Source organism: Candoia aspera, chromosome 2 (assembly GCF_035149785.1).
Source record: "Candoia aspera isolate rCanAsp1 chromosome 2, rCanAsp1.hap2, whole genome shotgun sequence".
NCBI classification, from domain to species: Eukaryota; Metazoa; Chordata; class Lepidosauria; order Squamata; family Boidae; genus Candoia; species Candoia aspera.
In genome coordinates, this window is record NC_086154.1 from 11,001,320 (window position 1) to 11,025,650 (window position 24,331).

Sequence of the window (24,331 nt, forward strand, 5' to 3'; positions counted from 1 at the left end):
AGATTTTTTCATTGATTGTATGCCATCAATTCCTTTTCGACTCCCAGCGACCACATCGATGGATTTTCTCCATGATGTTCTATCCGTAACCTGTCACTTCGGGTCTCCCAAGGGTGCCCTCATTGCCACTCCAACTGAGCAAAAATGTCGTTTGCAAGAAGCAGGAAGTAAACCAAGGGAAAGCATCCTGGGGGGAAATGCTGTGCAAACAGGCAACGACAAAGCGCACCTCCCTTACACTGCGGAGCCTAAATCTCGCTAGAGGGCCGGATTACTCTGAGCAGCTTCCCAATTCCCTCCGGATTTAGCTTTCAGCCTTGAGGATTTCCAGGCCACTTGGGCACAACACGTGGAGGGCACTAGGTTGGAGATCAAAGGCTGATCAAAACATTCCTGGGCTGTCACAGGGCTTGGCTCTCGGTGGAGATCAAAATCTTTCTACCTCCTAAAACTTCGTTCCTGATTTCCTGGGGCTCAAAAGGATTTAGGACCTGGGAGCCCCAACAGGCCACAGACTCCAAGGGAGCCGGCTTCACTCATGCTGGCCAGGGCTGCTTCAAAGCGCACCCAGGGTCTTGGAGCCGGTGTTCCCAGCAAGCCGGCTTTGTTCCTGCAGGAGGAGATTCTAAATCTGCTAAAGGCTCAATGCCACGTGCGCCTGTGAATTCGCTTGCCTGGTAGTCTCCGTTAGGTCAAAGGAAGAGTGACACGTACAGGGGAGGGCCTACAAAAGGGGGGCTTATGAAGAGGGGGGACTGTCTCTATATGGTAAAAAAACCTGATAAACGTTCCAAAGAAACATTTCAAAGGACTGTAAAAAGGGTGGTACTATGCATGGGCACGGAAAAGAGTAAAACCTCACCATACTCTTTGTCACACATTCATTTTAATGTAATAAGATATACAAAATGAAAGCAAAGATAGAAAATAAGAGACAGAGAAACAAGAAAGAGACCGAACGGAAACCCTGTACAATGGTGCCTTCTGCCAGTCTTTCTATCCTATTTTAATTAAAATTTATTAAAATTTTCAAGTAAAAAGGTAAAAGCTAACAAGAAATGAAAAAAGCAAAGAAAGCAAAGTAGAAAAAAGAACATAGTCAAAAGTGCAGAAAAAGAAAGAAAATGCAGAAAAAGAATGACTTCGGACTTTCTTTGCTACAGATATAAGTATTCATTTCCATTAAACTCTTACTCTAAGTTTACAACAGCTTTCATTAATTCTCTTGTCCACTGTTATTTCTGACTATCAGATCCAGATATCGTGATTTCATTTCTTTCCGTTTCACACAAAAGGGGTTTCCAGGTCACATTAAAATTAGTCAATGTCTTTTCTCTAACCAAAGCTGTCAATCTCTCCCTCTCAGCCAACTCCATCTACTTCACACTTCCAACACACACTTTCTTCCTTCTCTCTAGCACTTGTCACCAACATTCCTATTTGGGAATCGTGTCTGCTCAGTGGACCAGAATAAAACTCTCCTTGGAAACTGATCCTGGCTTGAAGTCCATTCCTCAGGGAAATCCAGACCAGAATTTCCCTTCCACTTTCCTCATCTCTGTGCAGAGGAACAGGGAGTTTTTCTCTACGCACAGGGGGGGAAAGCGGTAACCAGATCCGCCAGGACTCCATGGGCCAGGTGGGATCCATGGGCATGAGAAAGGACCAAGAGACCACGTTTTTCACTGCCAGCTAAGCAAATCCACCTCAGGGAGCCCAAGTGCAAGGCCCTTTTTGAAAACTGTACAACCAAGGGGGCAAAATGTTTATTTGAAAGGTCATCCTTTTTTTTCACTGCATCAAATGGCAAGGAATGATTTTTCTGTTTTTAAACCAGTACCTCGATAATTGGGAGCATGTGCAGGGAAAACCCTTGGCATTAAACTTACGTAACAGTTTTGCATTAAAACTAGTTTTTCACTGCTGGCAACATAATTCCATCTCAGGGAGCCCAAATGCAAGGCCCTTTTTGAAAACTGGACAACCAAGGGGGCAAAATGTTCATTTGGTTGCCTCACTTTACAGAGTGGCTAAACTGATGTAGGATTCAAATTGAGATGTGAGTGGGCGATGGAAGGGGAAGACAGAACAGTTATGTAGGGACACGTAACACTGAGGCAGATTAGAAATAATCTAATCTAGTGGGGCAGCATAAGAGAATCTCAAGGCCACCAGGGCATGATCTGACCGTGACAAAAGGGAAAGATGTAACTCTCCCTTCAGATCACATTACCACTGCTCTGACAAGAAAACTAAGTCTGGTGTGAGGCCACTGTCTTGAGTTGGGTCCAGAATAATCTGAGTCAGGCCCCTGAACTCCCGGGCTGCCACCGAGGCCCACCCCAGCGATGGCAGGTTGAAGTCCCCCAGAACCATAAGCCTGGGGAACTCAACCCTGAGACACCCTCGAGCAGCTCAGGCAGGGAGGTTGCCACGCAGCTCGGAGGCTGGTACAGCAGCAACACTCCCTACTGCTCTCAGGCACCCAACTCGAAGAACAGGGTCTCACAATCAGCTACTTGCGGAGCAGGGCCCCTGAAGGCCACTAGAGACTTGGATGATAACTGCCACCCCTCCTCCCCTGCCCTGGCATCTCGGCTGGTGCCATACCCGAAACCCAACCGGGCACACCTCTAACAAAGCCACTCCTCTTTCAGGGCCCAGCAGCCAGGTTCCGGTGATACACACCAGGTCTGCCCCCTCCTCCATGATCAAATCACTTATGAGGGGGGCCTTGTTGTTAACTGACCTGGCGTTAAGCAGCAGCAGCTGGAGGCCAGTTGTCAGTTTCTTTTACCATATAGAGACAGTCTCCCCCTCTTCCTAAGCCCCACTTTTGTAGGCCCTGCCCCATACGTGTCACTCTCGCTTTAACCTAAGGGAGATTGCTGTGCAAGTGAATTTAGAGGCACACATGGCATTGAGCCTTTAGGGTTCCTGCAGGATCAAAGCTGGCTTGCTGGGAACACCGGCTCCGAGACCCTGGGCGTGCTTTGAAGCAGCCCTGGCCAGCAGAGTGAAGCTGGCTCTCTTGGAGCCTGTGGCCTGTTGGGGCTCCCGGGTCCTAAATCCTTTAGAGCCCCAAGAAATCAGGAACGAAGTTTTAGAAGGCAGAGAGGGTTTGATCTCCACCGACAGCCAAGCCCTGCAAAAGCGCAGGAATCTTTTGATCAGCTTTTGATCTTCAAGCTAGTGCCCTCCAAGTGTTGTGCCCAAGTGGCCTGGGAATCCTCAAGGCTGAAAGCGAACTCCTCTGAGAATGGGGAAGGCTGCTCAGAGTAATTCTGCCCTCTAGCAAGATTTAGGCTCCGCAATGTAAGGGAGGTGCACTTTGTCGTTTGCCTGTTTGCACGCCATTTCCCCCCAGAGTGCTTTCCCTTGGTTTACTTCCTGCTTCTTGCAAACAACATTTTTGCTCAGTTGCAGTGGCGATGAGTGCACCCTTGGGAGACCTGAAATAACAGGTTAGGAATAGAACATCATGGAGAAAAATCTATTGATGTGGTCGATGGGAGTCGAAAAAGACTTGATGGAACAGAATCAACCAAAAAATCTTACTAAGGTAGATGCCAGACGAGTGTTTTTTTCAGCCTCATGTCACTAGATGGCAATCTAGGAATGTGCAACCCCCGAGCCAAGGAAGTTGTCAATACAATTTTGTATTTTGTCAAATACAAAAAAATTATGTCAATTTTGCCACTTTGAGAACACTGGCAGGCCTCCTTGCCGGTGTGGGTCCCCTCATGCATAATCAGCTGTGATCTGTAATCTGTGCTTTTCCCACAATATACACCTCTGTGGGGCTTTTCCACCACTGATATTCTTGGATTCTCGAGATCAAAACTATTTCTGATCCCTTCTTTGGTGGTGCTTTGATTCAAGCAACTCTTTCCTTCCTCACACGGTGAGGCTTGCGTTACTGTCTGCCTACATGGCTATCCAAGTGACCTTTTCCTCCCCACTGACTTCCAGGCATTTCCCTCTTTTTCTGAATTTGGAAATTACCTCCCTTGACCTTTTTATGTAATATTTGAGTTCCACACAATCCATTTTTCCACCTCAAAAACTCTCTTCCTGTTTTTCTCTCCCTTGTCTGTCACCTGCTGGGGAAGAAGAGTTTTCGGGTTCTCTGGAGAAAGTGGAAAAGATTTGATTGCTGGCTTTATTTCCTTTCCTTTTGAAGTCTGCTTGTGATTCTCATTTGCCAAGAAGACTCTTATTGGCATCCTTTTTCTCTGTAAGATTCAAACACAAGTGTTAGTTTAATTATTATCTATAAAATGGCTGCACATGAGCAAACAAGAACAAATATGGTGCCCCCATAGATACTTGACTTGTGCAGAGAGGAGTTAATGAGATAACAGGGGACTTCTGAGTGAAGTTGGCACAAGGGAAACTGCGCTAACAAGCAGGTCCCAGAGAAAGTGAACAGAAGGCTGAAGATTCAAAACAAGAAATCCAACGTGTAGGAAAATATTCAATCCTTCAAATTCAGTACAGAAATGGTAACAGGAAGGCAATTATTTATTCTCAGTCCTCCTTAAACCTTAATCAGGAAAACAAGCAAAAACTTTTTTTAAAAAATTAAAATTTATTCCAGAAATAATGATAAGCACAAAGAGAGTCTGCTTATTCTTGATGTTGAAAGTCTCTCTTGGGGTATATAAAACTTTAAAAATATATAAATTGGGTGATTTAGAAATAGGGTGGCTCAATCTAATGTCCCTTTAAGGCTGCAAATGCGGCTAGGATATGGTGATGTCTCCTCCTCCAGTCATCTCTTACCAGATCGTCGCAAACGCTGCAATTCTCTGGCCAGAAGACGGCGTTCAGGGGAGCAACTGGGGTGATTCTGAGCTTTTTCTTTATTCATGAAAAAGCACTGGGCTACAGGAAAAACTTCCCCAAGTCAAAAAATAAATAAAAATTGCACATTGTCAGTTCTGCCTGCAGAGCCCACAGACAAAGCTCCTCAGTCAGCCATGATCCCACCGAAAGTCCCAGGTAGTCCTCCTTTCTGACTGCAGTTGGGACCGGCAACTCTGTAACTAAGCAGCTCGGTCATTAAGTCGCTCTCTGAGTGAGATGGGTGGGGAATAAATTGGATATATACAGTAAATTAAAAAACAAAGACATCATGTGAATGCGCTGACTTACAACATCAATTCTGGCTGCAGTCATTAAGCGAATCACTGTGGGTCATTAATCAGGAGCCAGATGTGAAGGTGGCAAACAGCAATTATGGGACTGCAAGACACTGCAACTGTCATAAATGCTGGTCGGTTGCCAGCACCCAAATTGCTTTCAGGGCCACAAGTTTGAGGACCAGGTGGAAGTCTCCTTTTCAGCACCATCCTAACTTTGAATGGTCACTAAACAAGTGGTATGCGAAGACTACCTCTACACCTGAACATCCCAAACGGTCCTCAATAGCTATTTTAAAAAAAGGGCTGGGTTAAGCAGAGTTGAACCTGGTTAATACATGGATGGGAGAGTGTTGACTAGACTTGGAAGGAAAAAAAACATCCCAGAAGACGGCAGTGGCAGGTCAGTCCCAGATTGTTGCCATGAAAACAGTATCTCCATAAAATCACAAGGAGTCAATGCTAACGTGAAGACTTTTTAAATCTCCCAACCGCCAGAAAAGTACATGTACCAGTTTCAAAGCGTGCAGCACCAGTAGAATAAAATTATTCTAAAGTTCTTTATTAGGTCTTTATCTCACTCTATCAAAGCCACAACTGGCTCCACTTCCTCCTGCCTCCCTCCTTAAGCATCCCGCCTTTTCTTTGTCCCACCCCCTCCTCTGCAATGACAGCTTGCATGATGGTGGCTTCGCAATCTCTCAGTTGTGAGTGGGGTTACTGCTAGCTGCTCTCTTCTCCTCCCTTGCCCCTCCATTGTTTCTCCTCTATCCTTCTTTCCCCCTGATGTGTAAGGTTGGAGCACCCAGTCGCAATTAGCTATTGCTTCTGGGTTCTCCGTCCTTACATCAGTTAAGATAAAGCCAGGAGCTGACTGCGGGACAGATCATCCATTGCTCATGCACAAATTCAAGCTGAAGCTGAAGAAAATTAAAGCAAGTCCAAGAGTGCAAAAGTATGATCTAGAAAACATCCCACCTGAATTTAGAGATCGCCTCAAAAATAGATTTGATGCATTAAACACTGATGACCGAAGACCAGAAGAGTTGTGGGAAGATATTAAGAACATAATATGCAAAGAAAGTGAAAGATCATTAAAACGGCAGGAAAGAAAGAAAAGATCCAAATGGATGTCAGATGAGACTCTGGAACTTGCTTTTAAACACCAAGTAGCTAAAGCTAATGGAAGAAAGAACATAGTAAGAGAGCCAAATAGAAAATTTCAAAGGGCAGCTCGAAAAGATAAGGAAAAATATTATGATGAAATATGTAAAGACCTAGAGTTAGAAAATCAAAGAGGAAGAACATGATCAACATTTCTCAAGCTGGAAATGCTGAAGAGAAAATTCAAGCCCCAAGTTGCTATCCTTAAAGATTCTATGGGCAATACATTAAATGACGCAGGTAGTATCAAGAGAAGATGGAAGGAATATACGGAATCAATGTATGAAAAAAGAGCTAGTCAATGTTCAGTTATTTCAGGAGGTAGAATATGACCAAGAACCATCGGTAATGAAGGATGTTCAAGCTGCACTGAAGGCATTGGTGAAAAACAAGGCTCCAGGAATTGATGGATTACCAATTGAGATATTTCAACAATCAGACACAGCAGTGGAAGCACTTACTCTTCTATGTCAAGAAGTCTGGAAGACAACGACGTGGCCAACTGATTGGAAGAGATCCGTATTCATACCATTTCAAAGAAAGGAGATCAAACAGAATGTGGAAATTACCGAACAATTTGATTAATTTCATGTGCTAGCAAAATTTTGCTGCAAATAATTCAACAACTTTTGCAGCCTTACATTGATAGAGAACTACCAGAAGTCCAGGCTGGATTTAGAAGAGGACGCGGTACGAGAAATATCATTGCTGATGTCAGATGGATCTTGGCTGAATGTAAAGAACACCAGAAAGATGTTTACCTCTGTTTCATTGATTATGCAAAGGCGTTTGACTGTGTGGACCATAACAAGTTATGGCTAATATTACCAAGAATGGGAATTCCAGAGCACTTAATTGTATTCATGTGGGACCTGTACACGGATCAAGAAGCAGTCGTTAGAACAGAAAATGGTGACACCGAGTGGTTCAAAATTGGAAAAGGTGTGCAGCAAGGTTGTATACTTTCACCCTACTTATTCAATATGTACACTGAACAAATAATTCAAGAAGCAGGAAAGTACAAAGAACAGGGTATCAGAATTGGTGGAAGACTCATTAACAACCTGCGATATGCAGATGATACACCTTTGCTTGCTGGAAATGAAGAAGAGTTGAAGTACTTGCTGATGAAGATCAAATATTGTAGTCAGCATTACAGACTACACCTGAATGTGAAGAAGAGAAAGATTCTCACAAATGCACCAATAAACAATGTCACAATAAATGGAGAAGAAATTGAAGTTGTCAACAATTTCATTCTACTCAGATCAACAATCAATGCCAAGGGAAGTAGTAATCAAGAAATCAAACGACGTATGGCGCTGGGAAAATCTGCCATCAAAGACCTATCTCAAGTTTTCAGGAGTAAAGATGTCAGTTTAGAAACAAAGGTGCGTCTGACTCATGCCATCGTCTTCTCAATTGCCACAGATGCCTGTGTCCTGTTTAGGCGATAGACTCTGAATTAATTAATAACAATTCTTTATTAAGCTAATTTTACCTCAGTGGAAGGTCTAATAATAATTAACAGAAATTTATTATTTCAGTTTTTGAAACTGAATTCATTATGGAATTCTGAATAGGAAAAGAATGGATTCTACATGCAAGGTAATTAACTCTGAGGAAAACTGATTCTTAAAATTAAGGTATAAACAAAGGAAGTCATAGGCAACAGACAGAATACAAATGAGGAGTAATTGGATTGTTTGCACCGTGCTATTTTATTTTGGTTGAAGATTGTAGAAGCCGTTGACTCTGAGGCGTTAAACAGGGCGGTTCCGAGGGAGTAGAATTAACACAGAAGCTGAGGTAGAGGAATCTGGTGAACTGAGTATTTAACAAGACGAATCGATGGTAGAACTGGAGAATTGAGACAGACTAAGGTGAGGCGGTGACAGTGGCTTTCCGAAGGAATCAAAGGTAAGTATACAATGCTGGGGCGAAAGGTGTAGATACAGTTACAACAGGGCTGAGTTCAGGAGCTGACAGCTGAACGATCATGTCAGGCTGACAGTTGGAGCCCCGCTGCACAAAGTGCTCTAAGGCAGAGAAATGGCAGTGACTGCTGAGGCAATTAAGTCCTTAAGGAAATGCGGAATTAGGAGCCGAGACAACGGGAGAAGCAGGCAGGAGAATGACAGGCTCTACAGGAAGATCGGGGTTATCAAGATCAAGGGCGCTTTCAGAATTCAAAGACAGCTCTGAACACACTGAGGAGAAATCGTGGGGCTGTAGAGAGGAACGGTTGTTTCCAACAATTGGCTTTGCCTTCACTTTTTATATCTTTGGCTTTCCCGCCTTTTTCGCATAGGAGCCAATCGGGCTTCCCGTTGCTCGGCCCTCCTTGCTGCACACAGCTCTCGAGCGCTGATTGGTGGTGGCGAACCCGATTCACTTCCTGGCTCCTTCAGCTTCTTCCCACTCGAGGCCTTTCTTTAATTGTAAGTCTTCTTCAGTTTTTTCCTTGGCTTGGCTTAGCTGTTTTTCCCAGCTGTCCCATTCATCCTCTGACTCAGTCTCTATTCTAACACCCTGTGAAAGTTGGACATCAAAAAAAGGAAGATAGAAGAAGAATCGATGCATTTGAATTGTGGTGTTGGCGAAGATTACTGAAAATACCATGGACTGCCAGAAGAACAAACAAATCAGTTTTAGAAGAAATACAACCAGAATGTTCCCTAGAAGTGAAGAAAACTAGGCTTAGACTCTCAAACTTTGGGCTTGTCAGGAAAGACCGATCGCTTGAGAAGGACATCATGTTTGGTAAAGTCAAGGGCCAACGGAAAAGAGGAAGACCTGCAATGCAAAGGATTGATACAATCATGGCAACAATGGATGCAAACTTTGGAACAGTCAGGCATATGGTGCAAGACCGAACAGCGTTTCGTTCTGTTATACACAGGGTCGCCATGAGTTGTAAACGATTCGAAGGCAACTAACAGCAACAACAACTCAGTTAGCCATACTCCACCTTAACCTCATTCCATATTAGGAACTTCCTTCCATCCTTGCTAGGGCTCCTTGACCGTTATTAAACAATGCCTTTCCTCTGGAGAAACTATCCTTGGAATGTACACCTTACCTTGTTTCTATGCACACAGCTATCTATCAGGGCCTGTTAGAAAGGAAGAGTAAGAAGGCCAACAAAACTCTTCAAGGAAATATAACATAACGCACCTGTTATCTACTTTTCCACCTTGGCCAACGAGGTCATGTAATGGACTGGCAGAAAGGCGGGGGGGCACATTGGCGGTCCTTCTCTGCCACTCCCCATGAAGAGGGTGCTGTGTGTTGCAGCTGGCCTCCTCACAAGCTCCTTGCTTGCATTTTGGGGCAAGAGTGGATATTTCCCTCCATGATGCCATTAGGGAAATGCAGAATTCGAGGTTCCTTCCCAGTGATTTGAACCTAAAACCTGCAAGCTAGAGTTATTTATAAAAAAATAATAAAGGGATAAAAATTAAAACAAACAAACAAATAAATAAATAGTAATTCTTATGAGGCACTTTCTTTAATTCCCCTATGCAAAGCTGAACTGTCATTGTCCTCCCAGTCCTCTTTTTAACCAAGGCAAGGGTCTGTCCTTGGAAGCAGCTGAAATTTCCTGAAACGTTTCCAAGGGCCGACCTTTGGAGCAACCGAGCACTGGAGCTCTCGAGGCTGGCTGCTGGCAAAGCAAAGATAAGGGTGGCTGGCAGAACTGAGTTATTTTCAGTGGGTTTTTCAGGGAGAATGGCTGGGATCAGTTGCTCTCTCTCAAGGCATGATTAGTTTTCCCTTGAGGGGTCCCTGACTGTGTGCTTTGAGAGAGGTGAAAGATGGTCCTAATTCTCCAGCAGAAGAAGGTTCCAGGGTATACAGGTAGTCCTCGCTTAACAACTATTCTTTCAGTGATGGTTCGAACTTACGGCAGTGCTGAAAAAAACGACTTACAACCGGTACTCAAACTTACAACCGTTATGGCATCCGCACGACATGGTCATGATTTGGATGCTTGGCAACCAGTTCACATTTTTGACCATCACAGCATCCTGTGGTCATGTGATCGCTATTTTTGACCTTCCTGGCCGGCTTCTGGCAAGCAAAATCGATGGGGAACTGTGTAATTGACTTAACAACCATATGGTTTGCTTAACCCCACGGTGATTCGCTTAACGATCACCACAAAAAGCATCGTAAAATCAGGCCAGATTCACTTAATGACTACTTTGCTTAGCAACTGAAATTCCAGTCCCAATTGTGGTCGTTAAGTGAGGACTACCTGTAAGGCTGCCATATAAATCAAGCTCATAAAAGAGAGAAGCTTGTAAAAAGGGTTACTAGGTGCTGTCCAACAAGGCAATATAGAGCGCTCCTTCTGTCTTGTATAACGCCTGGCCATATCTCCACTGGGGAGGGGAACGGATTAAACAACACAACCCTTCCTTCATCAACCCACTTGCTTGCCTACACGCACTTCCTGAGCATCAGGGTAATTGGAGGCTGGTACACTGTATATAAAGTTCTAGGTTCAATTTCCATAGAATCTACTGCTAAAGGTAGATCTTGCTGAAATGGATAAATTAACTTCTTTGATCAGAGAAAAGACAATATCTACATTTACTGGTGACTGGAAACCCCTTATGGACTTTTTGCAGAAAAATGAAAAAAATGAACTAGTCATTTATGTTTTACTGATTAGACAGGAATCACGATGTAACTTTAGAGAGAGAGGTTAAAATATAATTGTACTTATAACAGCTGTGAAGAATATGGGAAGCCACTTCCTTATGCCTTTACATCTTTCTTTGTATCTTGTTCTCTTTTTTTTCTTTCCTTCTATTTTCTTTTCCTATTGCACTTTTAGGTTATTCTATTTTTTTTTCTTTTCACTTTTTCTCTTCTAATTTAGTTTGTGGTTGTTCTCATTATTGTTCTTAAAACTTTTATACACATACATACATACACATACATACGTACGGATGTACATAATCTACTGCTAAAGGACCTCAAGTCAAAAGCCCTCATCTTTTAAACGCCACTAAAGGTTCATGCCAAAACAGAGTAATTTGCCCCAGACTAGCTACACCTTTGTGACCAAAATGATTCAGCTATAATCCCCAATTGTACGTATTTTGGAATTTAACCTTTCTTAAAAAGTCTTTATTACAGGCCACAGACCCACCCACCGCTCACAACAATGAAAACAATAAAATAGAGTAAAACAACATAAGAACAGCACAACCCACCTAATAGTCCACTTAATATAGCCAGGAATCAATCCTAAACTAACCTGCTGCTCGCAAAGCACGCATTCTATAAAATACAAATGCAAACAGAGCAAGAACTCGTGCGGTTCTGGGGATATTTGTCTGCCAAGCAGAGCTTTGAAGAGAATTGCTCTGATCATCCAGACCAGTGTTTCTCAACCTTGGCAATTTCAAGATGTGTGGACTTCAACTCCCAGAATTCCCCTGGCCGATCCAGAGAGTGGTTTAATACGCAATCAACTGCATCAAGAAGCCTATCAGCCACATCATCACACTGGCCTTCCACCAATTTTCCCTAAATGCGATGAAAGTAACACCTTACACGTCTGGCTGCCAACAACACCCAACTCCTTCACCAAGGTCTGTCAAACATATCAATGTGCACAAGCTGGTGGCTTCCCTCAAAAGTCAACCCCTCCAAACCTTTGTTTGCAAATTCACAAAACATTAGAAGATGCAGCCTTAGTTGACTTTCATGAGTTTAAACTGCCCCCTGCTTCTGCCCCACCAGGAATGATCTCTTGACAAATTGGTCAGCTAGCTTCTTGCTCTTCAGCAAAGGATCGTTACCTTGTCGTGGTGCTGGAGCTTGAGCACCTCAATGATGCCATGAGCTAAACCATGAAGGGCCACCCAAGACGGGAAGGTCATGACAGAGAGGTCAGACTAAATGCGATCCCTGGGGAAGGTCATGGCAACCCACCTCAGTATTCTTGCCGTGAAAACTAAATGGATCAGTACAACCAGAGATATGTCGGTATACCATTGGAAGATGAGACCCCCAGGTCAGAAGATGGTCAAAATGCTACTGGGGAGGAACAGAGGATGAGTTCAACTAGCCCCAGACGTGATGACGCAGCTAGCTCAAAGCCGAAAGGACGGCTAGCGGCCGATGGTGCTGGTGGTGAACGGCAAATCCGATGTTCTAAGGATCAACACACCACTGGAACCTGGAATGTAAGATCTATGAGCCAGGGCAAATTGGATGTGGTTATTGGTGAGATGTCAAGATTAAAGATAGACATTCTGGGCATCAGTGAACTGAAATGGACTGGAATGGGCCACTTCACATCAAATGACCACCAGATCTACTACTGTGGACAAGAGGACCACAGAAGAAATGGAGTAGCCTTCATAATTAATAGTAAAGTGGTTAAAGCAGTGCTTGGATACAATCCAAAAAACGATAGAATGATCTCAGTTCGAATTCAGGGCAAGCCATCTAACATCACAGTGATCCAAATATACGCCCCAACCACAGATGCTGAAGAAGCTGAAGTAGAGTGGTTCTATGAGGATCTGCAGCACCTACTGGACAACACGCCTAAAAGAGATGTTATTTTCATCATGGGACACTGGAATGCTAAGGTGGGCAGCCAGATGACACCTGCAATTACAGGTAAGCATGGCCTGGGAAAACAAAACAAAGCAGGACATAGGCTGATAGAATTTTGCCAAGACAACTCACTCTGCATAACAAACACTCTCTTCCAACAACCTAAGAGACGGCTTTATACATGGACTTCACCAGATGGACAACACTGAAATCAGATTGACTACATCCTTTGCAGCCAAAGGTGGTGGACATCTATACAGTCGGTAAAAACAAGACCTGGAGCTGACTGTAGTTCAGATCACGAACTTCTTCTTGCACAATTTAGGATCAGACTAAAGAGATTAGGGAAGACCCACAGATCAGCTAGATATGAGCTCACTAATATTCCTAAGGAATATGCAGTGGAGGTGAAGAATAGATTTAAGGGACTGGACTTAGTAGATAGGGTCCCAGAAGAACTATGGACAGAAGTTCACAACATTGTTCAGGTGGCGGCAACAAAATACATCCCAAAGAAAGAGAAAACCAAGAAGGCAAAATGGCTGTCTGCTGAGACACTAGAAGTAGCCCAAGAAAGAAGGAAAGCAAAAGGCAACACTGATGGGGGGAGATATGCCCAATTAAATGCAAAATTCCAGAGGTTAGCCAGAAGAGGTAAGGAATTATTTTCAAACAAGCAGTGTGCGGAAGTGGAAGAAGACAATAGAATAGGAAGGACAAGAGACCTCTTCCAGAAAATTAGAAACATCGGAGGTAAATTCCAGGCAAAAATGGGTATGATCAAAAACAGAGATGGCAAGGACCTAACAGAAGAAGAAGAGATCAAGAAAAGGTGGCAAGAATATACGGAAGACCTGTATAGGAAGGATAACAATATCGGGGATAGCTTTGAAGGTGTGGTCAGTGAGCTAGAGCCAGACATCCTGAAGAGTGAGGTCGAATGGGCCTTAAGAAGCATTGCTAATAACAAGGCAGCAGGAGATGAGACAGCATCCCAGCTGAACTGTTCAAGATCTTGCAAGATGATGCTGTCAAGGTAATGCATGCTATATGCCAGCAAATTTGGAAAACAGAAGAATGGCCATCAAACTGGAAAAAATCAACTTATATCACCATACCAAAAAAGGGAAACACTAAAGAATGTTCAAACTATCGAACAGTGGCACTCATTTCACATGCCAGTAAGGTAATGCTCAAGATCCTGCAAGGTAGACTTCAGCAATTCATGGAGCGAGAATTGCCAGATGCACAAGCTGGATTTAGAAAAGGCAGAGGAACTAGGGACCAAATTGCCAATATCCGCTGAATAATGGAAAAAGCCAGGGAGTTTCAGAAAAACATCTATTTCTGTTTTATTGACTATTCTAAAGCCTTTCACTGTGTGGACCATAACATATTGTGGCAAGTTCTTAGTGGTATGGGGATACCAAGTCATCTTGTATGCCTCCTGAAGAATCTGTGTAACGACCGAGTAGCAACAGTAAGAACAGGCCACGGAACAACGGACTGGTTTAATATTGGGAAAGGAGTACGGCAGGGCTGTATACTCTCACCCTACCTATTCAACTTGTATGCAGAACACATCATGCGACATGCTGGGCTTGAGGAATCCAAGGCTGGAGTTAAAATCGCTGGAAGAAATCTCAGATATGCAGATGATACCACTGGCTGAAAGCAAAGAGGAACTGAGGAGCCTTACGATGAAGGTGAAAGAAGAAAGTGCAAAAGCTGGTTTGCAGCTAAACCTCAAAAAAACCAAGATTATGGCAACCAGCTTGATTGATAACTGGCAAATAGAGGGAGAAAATGTAGAAGCAGTGAAAGACTTTGTATTTCTAGGTGCGAAGATTACTGCAGATGCTGACTGCAGTCAGGAAATCAGAAGACGCTTAATCCTTAGGAGAAGAGCAATGACAAATCTCGATAAAATAGTTAAGAGCAGAGACATCACACTGACAACAAATGTCCGCATAGTTAAAGCAATGGTGTTCCCCGTAGTAACCTATGGCTGCGAGAGCTGGACCATAAGGAAGGCTGAGAGAAGGAAGATCGATGCTTTGGAACTGTGGTGTTGGAGGAAAATTCTGAGAGTGCCTTGGACTGCCAGAAGATCAAACCAGTCCATCCTCCAGGAAATAAAGCCAGACTGCTCACTTGAGGGAATGATACTAAAGGCAAAACTGAAATACTTTGGCCACATAATGAGAAGACAGGACGCCCTGGAGAAGATGCTGATGCTAGGGGAAGTGGAGGGCAAAAGGAAGAGGGGCCGACCAAGGGCAGGATGGATAATGATGGATAGATGGGGAGCTGGAGGTGTTGATGACCGACAGGAAGCTCTGGCGTGGGCTGGTCCATGAAGTCACGAAGAGTCAGAAGCAACTAAACGAATAAACAACAAGCTTCTTGCTATATTAAGGCTGATTTTAAAGCCAGTTTTTATTTTTATAAAGATAGCAAGTGTATCATAGTGATTAAGGACCAGGGAGACCAACATACAATTTCCACTAGAACAGTTTCTCTCGGCAAATCCCAGACGTCTCAACCAACTCCCAGAATTATCAGCAATGCCTAAGCTGGCTGGGAATTTTGGAAACTGAAGTCCCCAACCCGGAAATTATCAGGTTTGGGGAACTCTGCACAAGCCCACAGAGCTGAGTGGGCAGCTTTGGGCCAGCCACTTTTTCTCAGCCCAGCCTGCCTTGCAGGATCATTGTTGAAAGAATAAAGGGCAAAAATCCTTCTTGGTCATCATGCCACAATCATGATGGAATGGGAAGAGTATTTTCAGGGTTTATATGGGCAAGCAACTATACCTCTGGCAATGATTTTCTGACCACAGAATTTATCCCTAGTAATTTGGATTGGCAGAGTCCAACATTAGCATCTATATTTAGAAATGTTGATCAAAATGTTGAGACTCCCCCAAGAATGAGGACTAGCCACAATTCCGGTTTATAAAAAAAGATAAAACGATCCGCCTATCAGTCTGATGAACATAGTTAGTAAACCCTACCCAGAAGAAAGATAAGAAATCGATACAATTAATCAACGCAATTAATTCGTTCGTGCGGAAGGGCCAGAGAGCAAACGCAGACACCGCCAATGGCAGCTGCCTTAGTGCGCTCTGAGCACCAAGCTGGAGTTTTTACTGGAGAGATCCGAATTCCGGCGTCAAGCTGGCCAAGGAGGCCAAATGCGATTTCGGCCGGAGATCAGCTGCAGTCCCCGAAAATGCCCCACAGCGCGCGGAAGGTCAGGGTGGGAGCTGTGATGTCACCGCGCACGAAGCTAACTCAGTCCCCCTCTATGACGTCACAACGGCAGGGAGCCATCGCGATCAATGGGAGGAAAGTCGCTCGCGCTTGACTAGAAGACTCCGTCCCGGCATTCCCGGCTATGACACCACAATGCCCAGAAACTCCAAACCGCACTCTCACCTGGGGGGGGCGGCGGCGGCGGGTCCTCGGACAACCCCCTCCTCTTTCCCTTCCGCCACATTCGCACCGCGCGCCTCGCTTCGAGCCCCGCCCCTCCTTTGAGAGCGCAGCCAATCCACGCCTTGGAAAGGCTTTCGAATCTTCACACTGGAAACCGAAGGAGGCGGGCAGGGCTGACCAGCTCTCCAATGAAGAGGCAGGGCTGGGGCCTGGGCGGGGAAAAGGATGAGGGATATTATTGCCATTTCGCCTCATTCTTGGGGAGGATTGGTTGACGCTCCGTGTGAGAGCGAAGGACAAGACCTTAAGCCAATGGAAACTAAGCCTGGGCGGGACAAAGTGCTGCCGCCTCCTCTCCCCGCGCGAGAAGGTAGACCCTGCCTTCGAAATCCTCGTTTTCAATTGGACCGCTTGGAAGTCGCTGTTATCCAATCAGAGGGCGAGAAGGGGAAAAGCGCACCACTTCTCTCTCTCCGTGCGGTGGCGTGGGCGTCCCTCGGTCCTTTCCCAAGGTGGCGCCCTCCGAGCACTTTGGAGTGCAACTCCCATCGTTCTAGCTAGTGGCTGCGGACAAGAGGTGCGGTAGTCCAGCACAAGTGGGTTCCTCTTTAAGTGACTGAGCAGAACTGCGGCTGTCCAGAGGCGGATGATTTGCCTCTGCCGTCAGCCTGAGCCCTCATGGCCAAGGATGAACATGAATAATTTAGTAATTTAGGGTCGTTCCCCCTTCCAGCCTACCTTGCAGGGTTGTTGTGAGGATAAACCGGAGACGAATCCCGTAAGCACCGTCCAATCAAGGGTGGGATTAATACACTCACACACCCCGTACAAAAGCAGCATATTGAGGACAACCACTTCCCCCATGATGGTCCCCACTGGAGATGGAAAATACTAGATCCAGTCCTCTGGGAAGAGCTAAGCGCCGTACATAGCAGCACAAAGCGGTTGGTTGTCAGCACCCACCAGAGACTGGGGGGGAATGGTTGCAGCAACGTTTATTTCTTAAACCTTTTGGCCTAGGGTCTGCCTTCTGCACTGATTTTTTTCCTCCCCGCGGTCCACTCGGATTGCAATGAGGAGCAAGAACTGCATTTTCTCCTGCGGACCGGCCTCAAATCCCCACTCTGCCAGGTCGCTCTAGCTCAGTGTTTCTCACCCTCAGCGAGTTTTAAGATCTGTGGACTTCAACTCCCAGAATTCCCCAGCCAGCATGGATTTCTGGCAGTTGAAGTCCACACATCTTAAAAGTCGCTGAGGGTGAGGAACACTGCTCTTGGTTCAGCTACTCTCAGGGTAATAGCTTTCAGGCCTTTAATACAGAAGAACTTTTTAAAACAAAAAAATTAATAATTGGGAATCGGTAGAAGGTAACCATTTGTAATCCTTCCATTTCTTTGTTGAAAAGCCAAACAAAATTCAGTCCCTTCCTCCCACCGGTCTTCTATTCCATTCCTCAACAAGCAAGACAAAGCAAAAGTGACTTGACTATAATGAGGACCTGGGATCATTTCAACATAAAACCTTCTGCTTACTCATAAGCTAAAAACGCAACATTTAGGAATTTGCACATTTATTTTCTAGTCCCTGGTGCTGGTTGAAAACAGATAGGGTTAGCATAATAGATTTACACAAATGTCTGACTAAAACACAAAAAAGTGGATTTTCCTCCCCCAGATGTTTCATTGATTCATAAACAGACCTGGAAAAAAAAAAGTTTCAAGTTGCTGAATGACATTTTGACCTTTTAAAGCCTAACTTTTAAGGACACCAACTCCATAACCTTTGTGTCAGCATACAAATACCAATCTCCATGTACGTCTTCCCTTCAACTCACGTTATGAAAGTGTCATAATATTCAAAGAAGATTCAATTCTTTGGAGTCAAGGTAATTTGGACTGTTTTTTAATGAAGTGAAGATGATTAATTTTGAACAAAATAACTTCCTCTTGTTATTCTCATCTGCAAAACTAATTATACTAAAAAAAACCACTCTGGATAAACAAATTAAATCTTTCAAAACCCCTCATTTTGAAGGGCTGTATCAGTCTTTGCTACTTTGCCTTGTATGTACCCCTCTTGTGGCTGATGGAAAGAGCTAGATTCGAAGTTCCCTTGCTCTGGTGTTCTTCTGGGAAGCAGAAATACAACCTCCTAAAGGATATATTTCTGATTAATGGTTAAAAACTAGAGTGCCCTTCCTCTCATTCCTATGGTCCCACCAATGACTGCCCATTGGTGATGCAATTCCTCCGGGTGTAATTCCTACAACTACAAACCACGTTTCGTGGATTGTACAGGTAGTCCTTGCTTAACAACCAAAATTGGGACCGGAATTTCAGTTGCTAAGTGAAGTGGTCATTAAGCAAACTGCGGTCTATACTGGAAACTCTGGCCGCAGTTGCAGCAGTGATACGGCTTCTCGCCCGTGTGGACCCTGCGGTGTCTCAGGAGGTTGCAGCATGTCCCAAAGCTCTTCCCGCACTCCGAGCATTTGTACAGCTTCTTCCCGGTGTGAGTTCTCTCATGGATGAGCGGCCTGATCTTTTCACTGAAAGTTTTTCTGGACACCGAGCATTTGTACGGCTTCTCCCCCGTGTGGAACCTCTCGTGGATAATCAGAGATTCCTTCCGGGTGAAGCTTTTTCCACAAGCTGAGCACTTCTGGGGTTTCTCCCCGTGTGAGTTCGCTCGTGGATAATCAGGTGGGCGCGGCAGTCGGAGAACTTCCCACAGTATTGGCATTTGTGCGCATTTTCCTTCAGCGGGACTTTCTGGCTCCTTGGCGGGGAATCGAAACTCATCTTCTTCCTCCCACTGCCGTACGTTCCCTGGGGCAGGTCCGCTGCTTCTCTGAGGAAGTACTGTTGATGGTCGGGGCCTCCTAGAAGAACAAGGAAGTTGGAAAGACATCAATTATATTGCACTAGAAGTCAGCTCAAGTCTCTCTGGAGTGACACTCAATGCCTGGTGATTTCATGGATACGTCGCTACAGGTTTCTTGACAGCAACAGAGAAACTATTTGTCATTTCCTTCCTCAGGGCGTTTGTTCACCCCCCTGCACAGTCTAGCTTTCAGCCCTTTTCTTCCCAAGTAGTCTCCCATCCATGGACTCTCCAGGCTTATCCCTGCTTAGCTTCCCAGCCCAACAAGGGCACCTGACTACTGCCACCTGCTGAGATTGTTCCGGTCTCCCAAGCGGGCTGACACCCAGGGACCTTCCATGCTTGCAGAGGGACTGGAATCTAGGTGTCCCCACTCCTAGTCCAGCACCTTCACCACTACAGCTCTCTCTAATAGGAGGGCGATTCAAAGAATGGCCCCATAACAGAAGGGGCTCCCCGCTCTACATTGGTCTCATCCCCTTCAATTGCAGGAAGAATAAGGCTGCAGGGAGGTGATGAACAAACAGGTATCCTCGCTTAGTGACCACAATTGGGACTGGCAACTCTGTCGCTAAAAGCCACGGTCGCTAAGCGGAAAATCAGTTTGCTCAGCCAAGTCCTTCTCGTGCTGAAAGGAATTCATCCCCAGGTTTTTCAAAGCATTTTGGTCTACTCACTGTCACCATCCATGGGAACCTCGACCTTCACAATGTCCGCCGGATCCAGTTCAAAATCAGGAGAATCATCAGGCAAGTCAACCAGATCCTCCTGGATCTGAAAGATGAAGATATCTCAGGATGTGATTGGGACGTATCTTTTCAATACCAGCCAACAGCTAGCACACAAACCATGATCCACTGGGCATCCATTTCAGCACTTCTCTGACTCTGGCAAAATAATTTTAAAAGGCTACAAAACCATTGGGGTCCACGGAGCAATGATGTGGCACGACCAAAGGCTGCTTTAGAGGGTTGCAAAGTTACAAGGGAAGCCATAGCTTAGCTGTACAGAACACGTTCAAAATTTCTTAATTTTAATCTCTTAAACTGGCAATGATGGAGAAGACCAGCCCCAAATCTAAGAAGAATGCCAGGCAAAACATCCAGTTTAGCCATTCCAGTTTCTTAACTGGGCATAAGGAAATGTCATGCTTCCATAGAATTTAGTACTGAGGGCAGATATAAACGCAGCAAATAAATTAAAAGGCAGAAGCTTTTGTGATCTGCAGCTCACTTCATCAGAGGCACAGAGTGGCTGGACTGATGTCGGATTTAAATTCAAAATTTAAATTTAAAATGAGCAGGGAGGGGAAGCTGAGGAAGATAGGCTGGTGATGCAGATGCAGGATACACAGGAGACAGATTACAAGCATCTTAACAATTGTAATGCGTTGGAAACCGATTGCACATATGGGTTAAGACCTCTTTTTAACAGCACCCCTGAGTGAGAGTTTGCTGAACTCACATATGTCCATCAAAAGGTTCCAAGCCATCTCAGAAGGTCTCCACACAAACGTTGGGATTGTAACACGTTACACCTGCTATTTGATAAGGTACGTCTAGCCTGTTTCCCGTGTAACCCGCGTCTGCACCACCAACCTATCTTTCTCTCCCTCCCCCGTCTCACCCCAATTTAAACCTAGCCATGCCGTGCATCTGATTATGAGCCGCAGCTCACGAAAGCTTATGTCTTTTGATAAAATGTTCTAGTTGGAAAAGGAGCCACCAGACCCCTCCTGATTTTAGGCTGCTTATGCATCATTAAAACACTCCCATGGTGGGTTAGTTGGAAAGCCCCTCCACAGCGCCTTCCACCTCTCAGATTCCACAAGGGTGTGGAACACAAAAAGGAGCCAGGCTCACCTTCTGCTCACCACCTTGCGGCCTCCAAAGAAACTCCTCGGCCAGAGCCACCGCCTGGCTGCCCCTCTCCGGACTCTGTTTCTGGACCCAGCGCTGCATTTCCAGCAGCAGGATCATCAGGAACTGCTCCAGCATCACCAACTCCAGGATTTGCTATTCGATGCCTTCGGCTTTGGGACTGCCACAGACTAACTCGACTCTCCCCAAAACATGCAGAGACTCCCTTGTTCTGAGTAGGATGGTTGGTCTCCTGGCTTTCTTCTCCCGTTTTCAGGGTTTCCATCTTTAAAATGAGGCTGCACCCTAAAAGCAAGCTGCTGCCCCTTTTCCAACAGTAGAATTCGTCCCCAAGGATGAAACGACATTTGGCATGGGCAACAGGGGACTCTACCCCAATGCTCCATGGCACATCGCCAATCGAGTGGAGGGAATTTCATGCAACCCCCTTTCCCAACTGGGATCAGCAATAAGGGGAAAAAAACCTCACATGGGAACATTTTATCTATCGTTAATTGCACTAATTTGCAGAGATTTCAGATGGGGAGGGATTAGAAAAGTGAAGAGGAGGCCACAAGGTGTAGTATTAACGTCCCGTTTGGTTGGCAGCAACATATTTAGCACTGAGGAACGTTTCAAACAGCCAATGGTTATTTTCCTCTCTGCCCCCATGGGCACTTCTGCTTGGTCACCAATCCTCTCTGCATTAAGGCTCCCTGCTGCTTATAAGGTCACGAATACAAGCTCTGGGAGAGGCCTTCTTCCCTCAGGATTTATGCTCAATGTGGAAGGTGGCTCACAACCATTGCAAAATATGGCTTTAAAGGGAAAAAAGCACATTAAAAAGTAGGAAAAAGTGGAATGGCTCCTTTACAAAATAGAAAAGAAAAAAGCCTATTAAAGAAGCTTTTTGTTTGTTTAATCACAAGAAGGGAATTCATCGCAGGGGTTATCTTCAATTAACACTACATAAGCAACAACTAAATATGGGGAGAAATTCAGGAACGGGATGAGAGTAAGATACTAGCAGTCCTGAGCAGGGCTTCTATATCTGTATCTTCTAAGAGAAAAGCTGTGACTGCAGGATGGATCTTTCTATAAATGCAACGACACCATCCAACATCCAAGAGCAGTAGAGTGGGCAATGCCCCAGACATGGCAAGCTTACAAAATAAATCCTTAGGGAAAGAAGCATTTGCAGTTCCTGCCCATAATAAAATGGGACGTCATAAAAGGCGTGCACAAAAATATGGCACCAGAAAAGAGCGAGAGAGGAAGGAGGAGAGAATTAAATATAATTTGAATATTTTAAAGTTTAATTTAAAGTTGTAGACCTTTAAATTTGAAGCCACTCAGATCTTGAGGCTCAGGCCAAAAGAGCCTCTTGCTTCCTCCCCACCCCTGGCCTGATCCTGGCTGTTGAGTGTGCTTCTGCAAAGGGATCATAAGCAAAATGATCTACTAGAGGAAAAAAAAGTATTATAACCTGATCTCTGAATTGTGTTACTGAAATGAACAAACCTTGAATTCTTTGGTGTCTTCTGAACTCAGCAAAATCAGGATCATTCATCTGCATAGCTAAAATGCCACTTAGTGGCTCTAAAGAATTTTCCTCTCTTTACTTGTAGGGATTTTTGGGGAAAACTTAAAAAGAAGCCCTGAGAGAGAGGAGTGAAAGAAACAGAAGCATCTCCCATGTCTTGGGAAGGGAGCTTGCCTTTCCTTGGCCCCACGTTCACAGCAATGCTGACGCTACCCAGTTTTTTTCCTTCTCAAAAGGCATGAATGGTTCTTACACAAGGTAACAACAAAGTCAAGTAATAATGTAATGGGCCACAAATTATACTATACAATATTAGTGTTGGATGTAGAATTGTAAAAACATACATAAAGTACAATATTATCAATAAAAAAACAATGAAAAAGGCTCCAAGCAGCCAATATATAAGAATAAATATACAGACAAGGATAATCAACCAACCCTACTAGCTAACATCCAAAAACCTGACTAAACGCGTTTCAGCTTATGAGCCTTCATCAGTAGAAGAGAGGGAAGTGGGAGTAAAGCATAACAAACTAAAAAGATAAACTTTATAACCAAAGATAAGATAAGTTCATAAACACGTCCAATCTATCTTCTCATTCATTCCATGGGGGGGGGCAGTCAAGGTAGGCAAATTAAAAATCTAGCTTCTGTGTTCACAGATCCTCATTTTCACTGCTCTAGAAGTATAAGGTAAAGGTTTCCCTTGACATTAAGTCCAGTCGTGTCCCACTCTAGGGGCCAGTGCTCATCTCCGTTTCAAAGCCGAAGAGCCGGCGTTTGTCCATAGACACTTCCGTGGTCACGTGGCCGGCATGACTAAATGGAACGCCGTTACCTGCCTGCCGAAGCGGTACCTATTAATCTACTCACATTTGCATGTTTTCGAACTGCTAGGTTGGCAGAAGCTGGGACTGGCAATGGGAGCTCACCCAGTCACACGGATTCGAACCGCCGATCTTTCGATCGGCAAGCTCAGCGGTTTAACCTGCAGCGCCACCACATCCCTCTAGAAGTGTAACCCACATACAAAAGAATTTGTAAGATATGTTGGTGAGGAGTCCTTTGAGATCTCCTGTGCTCCACTGATTAGGAGTAGATGGACAGGCAATATGCATAGGCTGTTACCCTTGTGGTAACTGTTCAGCTTGTAAGTTTTGCCTCAGAACCACTTCTTTTCAGGGCACGTACCAACAGAAAAATCATTCCATCAAACCCTTTGTCAACTGTAACTCTAGAGGTGTGGTATATGGCATTCAGTGCCCATGTCCACTTTTGTATGTCGGTCACACTTCAAAAGCAGTAAAAACGAGGATCTGTGAATACAGAAGTTGTATCAGACATCCGAAGATTACTTCTCCTCTGGTGCAATGCTTCAGAGCCTCACCACACAGAGAGCCGGTTATGTTTCTGGGTTCTGGAAAAAGTTTATGCTTCAGGAACTCAGCTTCTTCGCAGCTTGAAAGCTAGAGAGACTTTTTGGATTTTTAATCTCTCCTCTTCTACATCAGCTAGGAGCTTCGCCTTAAATTCCTTGTACTGGAGTCAGATGGTAGTAATTACTGCACCATTCTAAACTCTTTATTTAATTTGGCCAGGTTCATTTCATTTTATTTATGTAGTTGGGATCGTGTACCCAGCTTATGCGCTTGCTTGGATGTAGGCACATCTATAACAAGAAATAGTATATCTTCTTAATACTAAGAATGTAAT

General features: G+C 44.6%; 5 protein-coding genes across 6 annotated transcripts in view; 2 read left to right on the plus strand and 3 right to left on the minus strand.

Moving 5' to 3' along the window:
- The window catches only part of LOC134492097 (zinc finger protein 345-like), a 55,566-nt gene extending 51,504 nt beyond the window's left edge, over positions 1 to 4,062 (minus strand). For both annotated transcript variants that reach the window (XM_063296247.1, XM_063296245.1), the window contains exon 1: positions 3,967 to 4,062. In XM_063296247.1, the coding sequence (XP_063152317.1) occupies positions 3,967 to 3,976 (10 nt within the window). In that variant the 5' untranslated portion in view covers positions 3,977 to 4,062. The remainder of the gene's footprint in view (positions 1 to 3,966) is intronic.
- Positions 1 to 4,281, minus strand: part of LOC134492118 (zinc finger protein OZF-like) — a 161,160-nt gene extending 156,879 nt beyond the window's left edge. The window contains exon 1 of the mRNA XM_063296281.1: positions 4,059 to 4,281. The gene's annotated coding sequence lies outside the window, so the exon portion shown is untranslated. The remainder of the gene's footprint in view (positions 1 to 4,058) is intronic.
- The window catches only part of LOC134492164 (zinc finger protein 436-like), a 210,015-nt gene that overhangs the window by 128,253 nt on the left and 57,431 nt on the right, over positions 1 to 24,331 (plus strand). The window lies entirely within an intron of this gene.
- Positions 1 to 24,331, plus strand: part of LOC134492127 (zinc finger protein OZF-like) — a 108,340-nt gene that overhangs the window by 70,039 nt on the left and 13,970 nt on the right.
- The window catches only part of LOC134492167 (zinc finger protein 664-like), a 57,843-nt gene continuing 51,716 nt past the window's right edge, over positions 18,205 to 24,331 (minus strand). Inside the window, exon 2 of the mRNA XM_063296347.1 lies at positions 18,205 to 19,214. Within this exon, the coding sequence (XP_063152417.1) occupies positions 18,692 to 19,075 (384 nt within the window). The 5' untranslated portion in view covers positions 19,076 to 19,214 and the 3' untranslated portion in view covers positions 18,205 to 18,691. The remainder of the gene's footprint in view (positions 19,215 to 24,331) is intronic.